Below are 15,220 nucleotides of genomic sequence, written 5' to 3'. Positions count from 1 at the left end.
ATTTGCCTGTCAATCAGCCGCGGTCAAATGTCAACAACACACGTCATCTCCCGCAGCAAACACCGTCAGTACAGTTCCAGGAACTCCCCGCCCCATGATGCAATATTTCACGTTAAGGAACGCCCCCATATGTCCAGACTAGGGTGCCCTTAGCCTCTTTTGCAGGTGTTCCGGGATCGGTCGTGTGTTTGTGTGTGTGTGTGTGTGGGGGGGGGGTGACATATACTAGAGTTGCCAGCCAGAGTTTCTAATGCGTACGATCTACGTTTGCTAAAAAAATCAAATCTGCCCCCCCCAAAAAACAAATATATGAATCAACTTTATTGCTCGACAAAACGATCCCCAAACGCCTGTAAACGAGGCTAGCGTGCCCTTAGGGTTCTTGACTTTGCAGCTAAGGTAGCGTCACGCTCTGCTGACGTTTTACCGAGTAAGACAGGAAGCGTTTGAGAATTGTTTTGAGACGGTGGATGAACACGCTCACGACGCCACGACACTATAAAAGGGCTTGTCGGTCGATATACGATGACTAGTTACAAAGTTACCCAGTCACCTCCGTGTAGCGTCCTTGCTCCGTGGTACCAAGTATGATCGGGACTGATCGTTCTAAATTTACCGTAGTCGATATGATACACGGGACAACGTTTTCCATAACGTTATGTATAGTTATGTGCCAAAATCGGTAACACTGTCTACAAGGTGACGGAGTCCTGCCGTACGAAGAGTGACATGGCTTCAGGGAGGGGCGCGAGGGCGCCCGAGCACATGGCGACGCCACGTCGACAAACTTTCAAGGTAAACTCTCGTCTTACTTCTTGTAGAGACTAACCTGTTAGATAGGTGCGATTTTTGCTCCTGTGTGTTTTTGTTTTTAATCTAATTTTTGAGGGGGTGGTGAACTGGGACTGACTGTGTAACTCTTTCGGATATCTGTCTTGCTTGTTTCTTTGTTTGTTTGTTCGATTACAAACTATTCAAAATAGTTGTATATCTATTGCTTGCTAAGACATGCTGAAAAACAATTTCTGAAATTGCCCGACCCCTGCCCATGGATTCATGGAGTCATGGACGTTTTGACAGAACAAGCGTTTGGGGAATGTTGCTTTTATTATATAATTACTATCATCGTTATTATCATTATTTACTGTGGAATGACCATTAGAGGGCCAAGACTATATACTCTGGAGAAAACCTTGAGAAAGCTACCGGACAACACTATGTTCATGAGAACAGCTTTACTGCGAATATCGAGTTACCTTGTATTTAAACTTTGAAATCTAAGGCCTTGTTTAAGTGAATGACACACATTTTTGAAGAAGAGACTCGAGTTTCTGTGAAGTTTCCGTGCCAGTTGAACGTTCCGACAAAGTCAGTGTTAACCAAATTACTTCGTGGACTTAATTTGAAATCAACCAATCAAAGTCGACGTAACAGGAGCTGTCGACAACTTGCGTCATGTCCTGTCCTTCCAGCTAAATCCGTCTGTCCTAGTTAGAAGTTCCACGAAACGCAATGGCCTCTTTAGTCACTGCCTTTCACAACGGTCACGTTTGTACTATAAAAAAAGGGCCAGCCAGCTTTCTCGGGCTACAACTCCCCCTCGGCGCGACTTAAGATTGGCGGTGTATTGTCCTAAGCTTAGGCCACCCAAGGGAACTGGCTTAAGGCCCAATACATCGATATTGTAGCCTCTACCAGGCTTCGGGAGGCGGCTGGAAATTGGCCAAATAGAGATATAACATGCCGGGGGAGTTGGTCCGGTAGAAAAATGCCGCAAACTGTAATTTCTACTCTTTCCAGCCTAATGTCCAATGTTCTACTAGCCTCAACTACTTTCAGAGAAAGAGGCCTAATACCTGTACATAGTCTGGCTCCCAGAGTACATTTTTCGTTAGCCGCTTTTTTTTGAAGCGGTAAAATTTTCAAGCAGACTGTGACGGAACCAACAACCGACAAAGATGTAAAATAGCCTTTGCTGTAAAAGAGAGAGAGGGGGGGGAGGAGAGACAGAGAGAGACAGAGACAGAGAGGGAGAGACAGAGAGAGACAGAGAGAGACAGAGAGAGACAGAGAGAGAGACAGAGAGAGACAGGGAGAGAGAGAGAGAAATTTGAACATCACATGCATGAGTGGTCCAAGAATGCCCGAATGCTCAGGTTAACCGTGCGACGATAGAACGACAGATGTGACTTTTAAGCTCTCAGTAACGACTTCAGAACACCAGCTTAGCTGTCGTGGGTGCATCTGCCAAACCTAAAGGCACCATTTCGTAAATCACGGCTTGTTTTTTCTGGGTGACAAGTTTTTTTTTTGTTCCCATGTTGTTGACATTGACTGGTCCACTTCATACTGACTGACTCAGTGTAAGAACTTTGAACCAACTCCTCCGACCCGTGCGGCATTTGGCAGTGAAAAGGTAAACGCACCTTGACGGCCGTGGCTTTGATGATGCATATTTTTACGGATGAAGTGACAGTAAACAGACCATGCGGAATTTTCAGAAGAATCAGTGCCCACACACAGAGTTATCTAAATAAAGTATAGTGTGACAGCAGTACAACTGTATTTTGGTTTAATTTGGTATGATTTTGTTTGATTTGTTTTATTTGTTCGGCTGTATGAAGACAGAAAAGGCTATCATTCCTAGACGCGACTGAAAAATGTACAGCATACAAATTGTGCGGACGTTTACAAAGTACATGTACAAGACTTAGGTGCTATATATATATCACCTTGCTAATATATATCACCGTAGGTTAATACACAGTAAGCAGTCATTTAGTATACAAACTCGATCTGGCTTTCTATCCTAACAAGCGCAGTATATAATGAATGAATGAAGAAGACCTTTATTGTACACACATACCCACTGGGTTAAGTACAGGTCACAACAAAAGGATGGAATACAGATAACATTATATACATCGTTAAGTAGCTACAATTAGGTAAATTCGGTTTCTTCTCGTTTCATATCTAGATCTGTGACATGAGACTACGTGTGTCCGATCGGGACTTAGGAGGAACAGTCGGTAAAACATGGCGGCCTACTGGCCTCCAAAGTCCCGGTTGGCATCCGTAAATTTTCCTCGGTAAATTGACGTGAATCATGTACACCCCCGTTAAACTACATCTCCGGCCCTGCCGCTACATCTCCGGCCCTGCCGCTACACCTCCGGCCCTGCCGCTACACCTCCGGCCCTGCCGCTACATCTCCGGCCCTGCCGCTACATCTCCGGCCCTGCCGCTACATCTCCGGCCCTGCCGCTACACCTCCGGCCCTGCCGCTACACCTCCGGCCCTGCCGCTACATCTCCGGCCCTAGGGCACCTATGCCCTACCGTTACGCCACGACATGTTTAACATTGGACATCACCAATGCTCAATAAGGACTTAAGGGGACAGTCGGTGTCCGTCAGTTTCCCACTGGCCCCTTAAAGCCAAGATTGACGTTCGTGAATCATCTTCATCAATCATCTCGTCTTGTTACAACTTACTCTGCGTGTTTAGTCATTTGTTATTTATGACCACGTAGATTTCATAATGAAGGAAACTTTTTTGACAATTTTTCTTTACGTATTCGCACGCTCGCGCCAGTTTTGGGGTTCCCAGAGAATGCAATCCATATAATCAAATCAGCATGGCCTTATATTGTTACAACACTGTGGAATCATCTGTGAAGTCACGTCCATTATTCTAATGAGTTTTCTTCAAATTAGTCCTTCTTTCCTTTGTTTAAAATGAATGACACGTGTCTATGGTATTTGTGGCCCTTTGCAAGAGTAACACCCAGCGTTTTGGGGAATATAAGAAAGACAACCTGATTCCCAGATAGATACAAAAATGAAGCAAGAAAATCTATCACGATTGATAACTATTTGTTTTCGTACACACATTCTCTGGCAAGTCTCATTGTGCACTTGTTCGTGCAGGATCAATAATTCAATAATAGCAAAATTGCTCATCAATTATTCAAAAGGGCGTGTTTCGTTTATACCATACGTCCCTAGCCCATGACGTAGCGAATTCCATCACTCTAGTATTAAGCGGTCGTGTTTATTTGGTATCTAATGCAGTTATATTTTCTGTGACTTTTGAAGAGGCCGTGAAGCAAAATGTCGTATGGCGAGACCAGAACCCAAGATGGTGGATACTCCCAACCACAGTCTGGAGGTGACTTCTCTACTGCGTTCCCGCCTCAGCCAAATGCTGAAGCTGCCAACCGTAGTAACTGCGGGGGAAACGTTTACCCTGCAAATGTGCCTTACCACCAACCGATGAAGGGGGTCCAGTCGAACGGAGGGCACCCGGGACAAGCTCACCCCCTGGCACCGGCCTACCCTCCCATCTCTCACCAGCCTGTGCCTACTAACAAAGGTTTTTATAATTCTTTTGTAAAATATCGATCTGTACTTCTGTATTCTTTTTACCATTGTTTAGCACGAGAAGTATGTGACCTCAGGAGGAGGTTTGATGGTAGAGAAAATTGAGCATCTTTATTTTGGTGTCGTTCTTTTCTGCATATTTCCGTCATATTTCTGTACCGTTCTTTTCGTTATACTTCTTTTTATCGTATTTTTCCTAACAATGCAGTGTTTAAAAGACTCACTCTCGCAATGAAAATTGAGTTTTTTTATTTATTTTTCTTTCTGTGCTGTTATTTTTCTTATGTTTCACTTTTTACTTCCAAGGGCATTGGATTCTTAATTAAGGAGCGTTTTCTTTAGCCATTTCGTCTGTTTTACTGAGCGTATGTTGGAAAGATACTCGTATCTACCTGTAGTACGTCATTACAAAACAACAATGTGGGATGCAGGTATAGATATGGCCATCCTGGTTACCTGTTTGTAACTCAGCCATTGTAATTAGCCGTGGTGACTCTTGAATCGGGCTATATACATTGCCCTAGGTCTCATTCTGAAGCCGATCACCAATCTATTCGGCTAGATCCAGACAATGAAAGAATGTTTGTTGCAAATACATGCCGGAGGGCTAATTGCAGGTACAAACAACAAATATGAAAAAAAGGAAAATACAATGGTATGAGAGACTACGTCTAACATTATACTACATTCTTCAATATATATGGTACTAGTTTTACCCTAGTGGGAAAAGGGTCTATGTTTTGGTTTCTATAAGTATAAGAAATTGAGTATCTTTCTTCTCAGGTGTGATGGTTCATGGTGCGCATCCAGCCAATCAGAATGCTCGACACGTGCACGGCCCAAGGCAGCGGACCAATGACTCCAGCCCTTACATCTGCTGCTGTGTGATGTGCGCTTTTCCGACCTGCGACTGCGACTGTGACTGTTGCGACGGCTGTGACTGCGACCTCATGTAAAAGTCTTAGTGCTGTTTAGTCTCACTCACCTTCTCACCCCATTGCCTGTAGATCATACTGGTCTGTCAGTTGAGAGTCCCAATCAGACTTCTCCCCGCACAGCTTGTCGGCTTCTTCAAAGGAAATGTTTGTTCTTTTGGCCAGGATATTCTTCAGACCATCAGTCCATCTCATCCTGGGTCTACCAAGGGGTCTTATTCCAGGAGGTTTCCACTCCAGAATACGTTTCACGCCCCTCGTGGCTGCCATTCTTTTCACATGACCAAACCACCTTCATTGGCTTTTTTCCAGAGTGCTGTTTAGTATGACAGTGAAATAAAACAAAGAAAACAGTTGAACCGGACTTAAGGCCACATTAGATGTTGGCTTAACGCTGCAGTCTGTAGGATTATGTATGGATATGGTAGCACATGAGAGAACTTGTGAAAAAGGGGGTAACTATAATGCATTGTCTGTTGTCTGTTGTCCGATGTAAGTTATCATTAATCCTATCGAGTGTACATTGTGGATACATGAGGGGGTTCTGGATTTAGAAATACCGAACCAGCTGCCATTTGTATGTATTCCGAAGACCCAAAATATTCAGATGCGTGTTCACAAAAAATCTTAGTGCCATTTAAATGAACTTGACATCAGTATCTTTTGAAGATGGATTCGATGTGTGTATTTTTCTAATTCCGATTGGTTCTTGAAATGACAATAACACAACGACAACTGTCTAACAACTAAAACTTTACTTATCATCATGATTAATAATGATAATAATAACCTTTATTGTACATTCAAGCCCTATCGGGCTAAGTACAGGTGAACAGATGAAATGGGAAATATACATGTTTGTAGTACAGACAGCTCTAAGGCTACTCTAATACAGATGTTCGGCTTCTTCCCGTTTCTTTGTGATGTTAAAAATATAATTTGAAATGGGTTTGTATAATACAGGATGATCAAAGCGCATAAGAAAGATAAATTTTTCAATACTAGGCAAGTATTGGAAGTATGGAAATGTACTTGTAATATATCTAAATAGATCATTTCTTTCATTACTATATAAACTACAATGAATAAAAAAGTGGGCTTCGTCTTCTACTTTAATACATGTCAGAGTAACTTGACGGTGACCATCACAACTGTCAGCCGTTAGAAGAATATCCACCACTTTGCTTGCAAACAGCTGGCTGTATTAATTTGCTAGTAAAATAATTTTGCTAAATGTTAGCATCTAATTCATACGGTTTTCAAGGTAGCTAGCGTATAGTAACAGCAAAGTTATGTAAAAAAAGACGCTTGATGAATCGATTAAACCTGCGAGCTTTGTTTAAAACTGCAAGTAGTTGGTCTCTTTTCTTTGAATTCTTTAGTATGTGTGTGTGTGTGTGCATGTGTGCGTCACGGTGTGTGTGTGTGTGTGTTAAACTCCATGGTGTGTGCGTGTGTGTGTGTGTGTGTGTGTGTGCGCGCGCGCGCGCGCGCGTGTGTGTGTGTGTGTATATATTAAAGCTACCTTCATGCCCCAAATATTTCAAACACCCCCTACCGGAACACTTGGATCAGTCCTGTTGGCGTCAAATAGTCAGCAGAGGACCATTCCATTATCTAGAGGGGATGCAAATTAAACTCGCTCAGTTGGATAAAGGTCATTTTTAAAGAAAAAAACTATTTCAAAATATAAAGTCTTTCCTACAATCACCACCCCGAAAACTGCCGAGAATTCCACCCCAAAAATGCCGAGAATTCATTAAAAAAATTGACACAAGAAAGCCTATTGTAGGATGAATGTTTTAAGCCCTTAAAAGGTGCGCCAACTGTTGCAGCTCCGTTCTATTGTCCATGGCTAGCCATTCGTAAAGACCTAATGGTGACCTTTAGCATTCAACACAGGAACTGGCTCATTCCCTTGCCAACCTGCCCCACTGTATGTCTACAGTATCTGTTCAGAAAAATGCTTCTTACGTTTTAAAGATCTTCTGTACACTCGTTTGGGATTTCCTTCAGGCTGGCACTCAGTGAAATAGTACTTTATTTAAACCAGCGACGTGGTAGTAGTCGTCGGACGTACGACAAATCATGGCTTTTTGAGTAAACTATAACGTCACCCCCCTCCCACGACGAAAGTGTAAACAAAGTTAACAGGTTGCCAAAGAGCCGAAGGAATTCCTGTTCCTGTTGACCGACACGTCTCTTGTTAGTCTACCTGAGTGTCGTGTTGGTAAGTATACTAACCGGGCTTTCTGTTTTTCTATCATTGATACGGCGTATGTACAGTGTGAAATTCCTTTCTGGGTGACATGACAGTACACTTTAGCCTCTACCAGGTACCGTGTATCGCTGAAAAAATAGTAGAAATTTGCCGAAATAAAGGGCGATCTGTAAAGCCGTAACAGAGTTGGGGGGCTGGTCACCATATAATATGAGTTTCTTCGACTAGGCCATGTGTTGAGGTTGACATTATGTATTTGCTTTGCAAATGCTACCTTTCTAGTTTTAATTTTTTTAAAGTGTTGCCCCCTTCTTCTCAAACCTATGACGAACGGTGATATTATCGTCACGCAAAAACATCCGATAACTTAGGTGCAAGGAACAATATAATGAACTTTACTGCATATTCACGCCCTACATAGGCTACATCAACAAGGTAAGATATCTAAGGTATAATGATAGACCACAACAAGAAGAATTACTGCATTTAATATCTACAAGGTCTCTTCTCTCTTTTTTGAAACATGCATAATAAATTTACATAGTTTTTCAATGTATGTGGCCGGAATAAGGATGTTCTTTCCCAGCAGCAAATGCACAGCAGTATGGTACCCGAGCCGCCTCCACCGTACCACGAGGCTGTCAACTCCGAGGGGCAACCCCCGAGTCCAAATGGAGTCGGTTTTGGACAGGTTCCATACCCTGTCAATCCTCCTCCTGTCACCACCCAACCTGTCGTCACTCCTTACGGTATTAGTTTTCTTGGGTATATCTTTGTTTTCCCAAGGCATTCTACAGCTCCTTGGTTTTCCTTAATAAATTCCTATAACCTCCTTGTTCCTACTTACTTCAAGTGTAGACAGCCTTCTATCAGTTTTTTTTTCCGTCACTTCGTCTGGTTTTCTCTTCTTGCGTCATCTGTAGATATTCGGTAGCTAAATATATCGGTATATCCAAAACGATGGTATCCAAAGTAGATTGAGCGTTAATAAACCGCAAATGCAATTATTGACACCAACGTGGCGTCGCACACGGTGATAACATCGTGAGAAAACGCCCAGTGTATTAAAGAGAAAATGTCAATCCATCTTGTAATTATGGCATATTTCGCCAGGTGTCGTCGTAGAGGAGAGTGCGGCGCCCCCTGTAGCCGTAGTAGGTACTGCAGCCGCGCCTCCACATGATGGTAAAAGGAAACGACACAGGCATGACCGCACAAGTGACTGGTGTGCCTGGTGCTACTGTGGTCCCGGATGTCACTGCGGGGATTGCGACTGTGGCGATTGTGACTGTGGCGATTGTGACTGTGGCAATTGCGATTGTGACTGCGATTTCTAAGTTCTAACTGTAGTTTCTGGTAGCCTCCATAGCATGCCATAGCGTGCTACTTTCTTTAGTAGCCGAGGCGTACTACTCATCATTTTAAAATTGGTAGGATTTTCCCTGCAGAGATCATCATACTAGTATGTAAATAATAATGTACCCGTATCCATGCAGTTTTTATTATCGTACCTCAGTAAGCCTATATAAGTCTATACATGTCTCGTACCTACCATATGGAAGATGTAACTTTTAATTGAATGATACTTGGAATAAAATTTAACTTGAAAAAAATTCATATCAGTTTGTAGCTGATATTGTGTCATGCTGTGTGCCCCAATCGTCTTGTGGACATTAACAACGTGTCTATTAATTTGAGTTTATTTAAAACTTTTCAACTTTTGGTATACTGGCCGGGTTACATTGCAAGAATTGTTATTATATTCGTCATTATGATTACTGTTACCTGAATAAATTTATGATTATACATGTAGCTACCGTATCTGTATCATATTCTTGCTGTACGAATAGGAAGACCCTGTAATACGTTCAATGTAGCTGCTATAGCAGTTATGCTCGTCAGACCTGATATAACATTCACAATGAAAGTTTTATTGCAAATTCGTGCCCGAGGGCTAATTTCAAGTACAAAAGAAACATTTGGTATAAGAACAGGTAATTCATACACAGACTGTTAACTCTTTAAAACTACTGGGTCTGACTTCTTTTTTTGAAGACAGAGGAAGACAAAGGATCCCACTTTTTCTGTAATTTGTGGGTTTTCTGACATTAAGAACAAGAGCTATCTGCCATCCAGAATTCGTGACCCTAGCATGTCCAGATCACGAGATATCAAAACCGGAAGTTCTGCTGCAGTACCAAGGAAAGCCGCCAGGGGGCCCAAAATCTAATCATTTCTAGGTTTCATGAAGACCTACCTATCTATCAAGTTTCATTCCAATCCATCCACTGCTTCTTGAGTTATCTTGCTAAACCACACACACACAAACACACACACACACAAACACACAAACACAGAGACAAACGCTACTGAAAACATAACCTTCTTGGCGAAGGTAATGACAGGCCTAGGGACACAGTCAAGCCTGCTGTGGTCTGACTCTAGCCCTTGGTCACGGCCATACAGACATGTCCGCAGCCGTTAGAACAGCACTTCTGTCCCCCGGAACATTCGGCGTCACTGCTGCAAGCCTCCACGCAGATACCAAACATCCCGGTGGTGTCCGGACATTCACCAGCTGTGGACGATATCACAACAATAAACCATCTTCAGTTGCAGCATTCATTAGCTACGTCTAAATACTTCATATCATCGAACGTGTGCTACTCAACATAGAACATCTACAGCACAATATGGTTCGCTTGGTAACCTCCGGCTCCGGGAGTGGAACTGTCTCCAACCGGCAAAGTCATCCCTCCGCGGCGCATCGCGCGCTCCCCGAAAAAAATTAACGCCGCCGCTTCAGAAATTTGCGAAGGAGGCTTAGTAACCTCTGCTCCACCTTGGAGGGCTTCAAGTCTCAGTTATAACTTCCTATACCACCTCACCCCCACCTCCCTGCACAGTAACCTACAAATACTAGTATATGGTGACATAATCTTAATCAAGCTGAAGGTGGTCGCCACAACAGAACGAAGAAGAACCCTAGCCTCTACCGGGGTCCTGTGCAAAATGTACTCTCCAGCGAACCAACTCCCCTGGTTTTAATAAATGTCTGCAAATTCTTTCCAGCCGATCCCCTATACATGTATAGAGGCTATGGTAACCCAACTCAACTCTACAGATCTTACCAACAGTGTTGGGACAGCACACAGCCCAGCGGTCCGCAGGGTGAACCTGGCAGGAGTGAGTAGACGGGCAGTCCCGTCGTCCTACGCCCCGCCCACAGTTGATGGACAGGTATTGACCTCCATTCGGACAGTACGGGTCTGTGGGGTGGAAAAAAAGTTTTGCCTATCTTATTCTTTGTTTCAAAATTTAGATAGGACAGAAAAAATACTATAGTCCAGCGGCATAGCTTGCAAAATCAGCTGAATTGTGCACTTTTGTCTAAAATCACCAAATTTGGCACGCATGTAGTTGAACATATACTGCACAAATTTGGATATGGAGGCATTTTCATTATGGGCAAGGTAGACCGTGTATTATAAGTTCCATATATGTTTATACATCTACAACTGCCTTAAGAGGCGAGAAGGTGTTAAACTGTACATATATTGTAGTAGTCCAACCTATAGGGAGCAATAAACATATAGTAGTGTATATATATGTAACGTTATAGTGATATATTTCTGTTCCTAATTAGTATGATTATTTTGGGATTGTAGGTTTATGAGATTAATAGCGAATGATTTGTGTTTGATTTTTGTCATTTGATTTTATTTTTGATTGTATTATAATTATTCGACGCAGCCAAGTTACACTGTACAGGGTAACTCGACTCGTAATTGTAAGCTAACAAAGATAACTTAAAGATCAAAGATCCTTTGAAGCCACTCTAGCTCAATATATATAAGATTTTCTTTAAATAACTGTGTTAGCATTAGTATCATTAATATCTTGACTACGGCGCACTGATGTGTCAACTTTGTGTATTTTAATGTTAATTGTATTTTGTTGTGTGGCGCTGTTAAAATAAGCTATAAACTTGAGTGCAGCGCCTCAATGTCCTTGTTATGTTTTGATGAATTTAAAAAAAAGATAATTACGCCGCTTCTGATTTTGCTACAGATTGATTAAAACGAAGTCGTGATGTTTGCTCCTACCATCGCAGTTTACTTTATTGTCATTGCTGTCGTAGAAGAAAGCGTTGCAGCCTCCGCAGTAGTCAGCCTTGCACGTAGCGCTCGGGTATGGCGGACACGTGGCCAACACACATGGGTCTGTCAAACAGTTCACTTGGTTCACTCCGGGAGGACACGGGGTGGCTGTTTGGTACAGTAAAAATAAGTGTTGCATCGTATCAGGACAACCAGTAATCACTATCACTCTCTCACTCACTCACTAGTACTCACTCAGTCACTCACGAGTACTCACTCAACCACTCACTCACTAGTACTCACTTAGTCACTCACGAGTACTCACTCAACCACTCACTCACTAGTACTCACTTAGTCACTCACGAGTACTCACTCAACCACTCACTCACTAGTACTCACTTAGTCACTCACGAGTACTCACTCAACCACTCACTCACTAGTACTCACTCATTCATTCATTCACTCACTCACCCACTCACCAGTACTCACTCAACCACTCACTCAATCTTTCACTAACTCACGAGTATTCACTCACTCACTCACTAGTACTTACTCATTCATTCACTCACTCACTCACTCACTCACTCACTCACTCACTCACCAGTACTCAGTCACTCACGAGTATTCACTCACTCACTCATTCACTCACTCACTCACTCACTCATTCACTCACTCACTCACTCATTCACTCACTCACTCACTCACTCATTCATTCACTCACTCATTCACTCACTCATTCTCACCCGCTAAGTCCAATAGCCACATGCAGCTTGATTAAATAAAGATAATAATAAACGTTTTGATGGCACAGCAATTGGACAAAACTGTTGGTTTAAATGTGGGTTTAGTTGTACAGCATGGCGAGTTGTGCTGTAGTACTAAGGAAAGTCGCCAGGAGCTCGAAAATCTGGATACCTCTACAAAGGTTCAGAGTATGTATAGGCGATAGCTATAGACACCAAGGTTATGTCGGTGTGTTACGCAGAAGGGCTACGGATAATTGGTCATAATTACTATAGAAGATGACTCACACACAGGTAACAAAGAGCTCTTACGCACGTAACAGGCAGCCTGAAGGCGGGCCAGGCCTTGCCTGGTACATGCCAAATGGTACTTAGTGGGAGATCAAGGACTTACAACAAAGGCTTACCGGGGTTCATTGAACTGAAATGTTTGGGCACGAAATCAGCGCTCAAGAGAACCAAGGACAAACTGCAGAACTACTATAATTATAGGTTTCTCGTACTTTTCATTCCATTTCAAGCTTGAATGAAAAACATATATATGACAATGGTTAAATTTCAAGACATCAAGAATAACAAATGTGACAGGTGAACAAAATTTTAGAAGATATAGTACAACAAAAGAGCATTCTCTCCCAAAATACGCATTTATGAAGACGACATACGTGTTGCCAAGGAGGTTTAACCACGTATGCATGTAGGCATCAAAGTACTTACATGTAGCAAACTATGCACTCGGGCCTAAGGCCTTTGTGAAGAAAAACGTGTACATTACTGTAGGCAAATCAGATAATACATACACTTTTCTAGACACGTCACAGCAGCGTACACACACTTTTCAAAGCTCAAAAACTCTACCCAAGTTGCTATTCAACTCTAAAGACAGAATAAACCACGTAAATACCTACCGACTTGAATTTCCTTTTGAGCAGAAAAATATTTTGCCGTCCAATTTGTAACCAGGGTTTAGAGGATCGGATTAATTTCAGATTGAAACATTGTAAACGTTCAAACATTGAGATAATTGGATATTGAATCTTTATTGTGAATATGGATACATTAATTTCCATGGGAAAAGGCGTAGAAGCAACAGCGCACCCCTTTTCGAAGCACAAAATCATACGATGTAAGCAATTTCAATTGTACTGACCAGCAGAAGTAATATGTTCGTATGGGGAATTACATGTATCTCTTAGGTAGAGCTCAGTGATACAGCAACTTGACACTTACGACGCAGTCAAAATCTTTGCGCCACTTTCTTTGTTGTAGGATTGTTAAGCCCTGTCACACAGAACCAAGGAGGTTTTAGTCCTTGGTCACACAAAGGAGGCTTGTCCACTAGGTCAGCGATCATAAGGTTGAAAGTAGTTGACCCATGCAGTTTGGGCCACACCTATCTGATGTTCCAGGCCACCAAAACCTTTCTACGACCACTTCTTAAAATATTTCTGAAACATTTGCCTGGCACATGTACAGACGACTAGTAACCGACCTCGCACATCAACTGCCCACCACAGACGAACTTGCTCACGACTGCGACCCCCAACTCTTGTCTGGGGAAGGTTGGAAGTGGTTGAGGGCCATGGGCGCATGGCTAACTGACAGATTTTACATGTAGCTCTGGCAGAAACGCTAGAAGTTTCTTAACACTTCGTAACAGTAGACAACTAAATTTGCCACGACAAAAACTGAGACTAACCCAAGAATATCCTAAGTTTGCTACCGAACAACAGATGTAAAACGGGTGCCTCGCGAAACGTTGTTTACGTACAGTAGAATATTGACAAGACAAAGCCCTTATATCGTTAACTTAACGTAGCGTTGTTGAGCTTACGTGTCGGTGCCTGGGTTGGGGCCGGTTCAGTCAACCACGGGAAACAGCAGGAAGCCGCCCCGAGCACACACACGGTTACAGCGAGGAACAGGAGAGCCTTCATGTTGCACGTTCGGCAGATAGGTGGTTATCGTTGGTGACTGGCACTTCTTATATATGCACCGAGGTTGGTCAACAGGTTTACTACGTCACACCAGTGGACGAGTCCATTAAGTCAGAAAATAGGGACAATTGGGACGATTTTGGTTCAGTTTTATCAAGGAGTGAATTTTCTTTCTGGAAAGGATCTCGGACTAATGTTCTTGTATAGTCAAAGTTACGTATCCGTTTATTTCTTATTCATAAGTTGAAATGTCCTGTCAAATATTTTAATTTTTAATACAATTGTACAAGTGGCGGCGATAATACATGTATAAGCTGCCTACAACTTAAGCCCAGGACCACTTTGTCCATTAATTTTTAAAGATTTTTTCCTGAATGAAAAAAACAAAAACTCATTTCTTCTTCAGTAATCTTTGGCAACATCTGTATTATTCTGAATTGTGCAGAACAAAGAATTTCAAGCTAGCAACAAATTTCTGAATAACATTGAATCATAAAAAAGTAAAATGTTGTTATCAACCATGGAGTTCTTTGATATGATTTTTCAAAATAAGATTCTTCATATATTCCTTATGCAACACCAATATCCTAGCCAATATATCTTTGGCACTTATTAATAACAATGTGTATATTAGTTTACATTAATTTTTCCAAAATAACATTCCTCATATTCTTAATGCAACAATTATGTCCTGTTTAAATTCTGGCTGATATATCTTTGGCAATAATTATAGCCACTTTGCACACATGTACTAAGGAAAGCTTGAGATGCATAACGTAAAATTATACCCAAATTTCCGTCATCATTACTTCTGCTTATGACAGTTTTGTTTTTGGTATGTTGCTTTGTTTATTTGCTTGTGTGTCAGTAGTTATTTGAATAGAGCATAGCCATTGGAAGTT

The 15,220-nt window shown here is 42.1% G+C and overlaps 2 protein-coding genes and 1 long non-coding RNA gene across 5 annotated transcripts; 2 read left to right on the top strand and 1 right to left on the bottom strand.

Moving 5' to 3' along the window:
- The first annotated feature begins 373 nt into the window (after nucleotides 1-373).
- LOC109466860 lies at nucleotides 374-5,923 on the top strand. 2 transcript variants are annotated; one of them, XM_019764721.1, is made up of 3 exons: nucleotides 374-795; nucleotides 4,200-4,374; nucleotides 5,166-5,923. In XM_019764721.1, exons 1-3 carry the CDS (start codon nucleotides 730-732, stop codon nucleotides 5,336-5,338), a joined length of 414 nt encoding a protein of 137 aa, XP_019620280.1. In that variant the 5' UTR covers nucleotides 374-729; the 3' UTR covers nucleotides 5,339-5,923. The 2 variants fall into 2 exon arrangements, with proteins under 2 accessions (XP_019620280.1, XP_019620279.1); XM_019764720.1 differs by lacking the exon at nucleotides 374-795 and having other exon boundaries at nucleotides 3,646-4,374.
- A 1,247-nt stretch (nucleotides 5,924-7,170) lies between these two features.
- On the top strand, nucleotides 7,171-9,635 carry LOC109466645. 2 transcript variants are annotated; one of them, XR_002140028.1, is made up of 3 exons: nucleotides 7,171-7,547; nucleotides 8,128-8,287; nucleotides 8,652-9,635. It is a non-coding gene; the product is annotated as an uncharacterized LOC109466645 (long non-coding RNA). The 2 variants fall into 2 exon arrangements; XR_002140029.1 differs by having other exon boundaries at nucleotides 8,125-8,287.
- A 223-nt stretch (nucleotides 9,636-9,858) lies between these two features.
- Nucleotides 9,859-14,373, bottom strand: LOC109466648 (WAP four-disulfide core domain protein 3-like). The gene is made up of 4 exons (XM_019764379.1): nucleotides 14,216-14,373; nucleotides 11,645-11,806; nucleotides 10,670-10,807; nucleotides 9,859-10,116 (listed from the first exon to the last, which is right to left on the bottom strand). Exons 1-4 carry the CDS (start codon nucleotides 14,316-14,318, stop codon nucleotides 9,980-9,982), a joined length of 540 nt encoding a protein of 179 aa, XP_019619938.1. The 5' UTR covers nucleotides 14,319-14,373; the 3' UTR covers nucleotides 9,859-9,979.
- Nucleotides 14,374-15,220: the final 847 nt, after the last annotated feature.

This window comes from Branchiostoma belcheri, unplaced genomic scaffold (assembly GCF_001625305.1).
Source record: "Branchiostoma belcheri isolate BF01 breed outbred unplaced genomic scaffold, Haploidv18h27 scaffold17, whole genome shotgun sequence".
NCBI lineage: Eukaryota > Metazoa > Chordata > Leptocardii > Amphioxiformes > Branchiostomatidae > Branchiostoma > Branchiostoma belcheri.
This window is presented reverse-complemented; position numbering and strand designations above follow the sequence as displayed.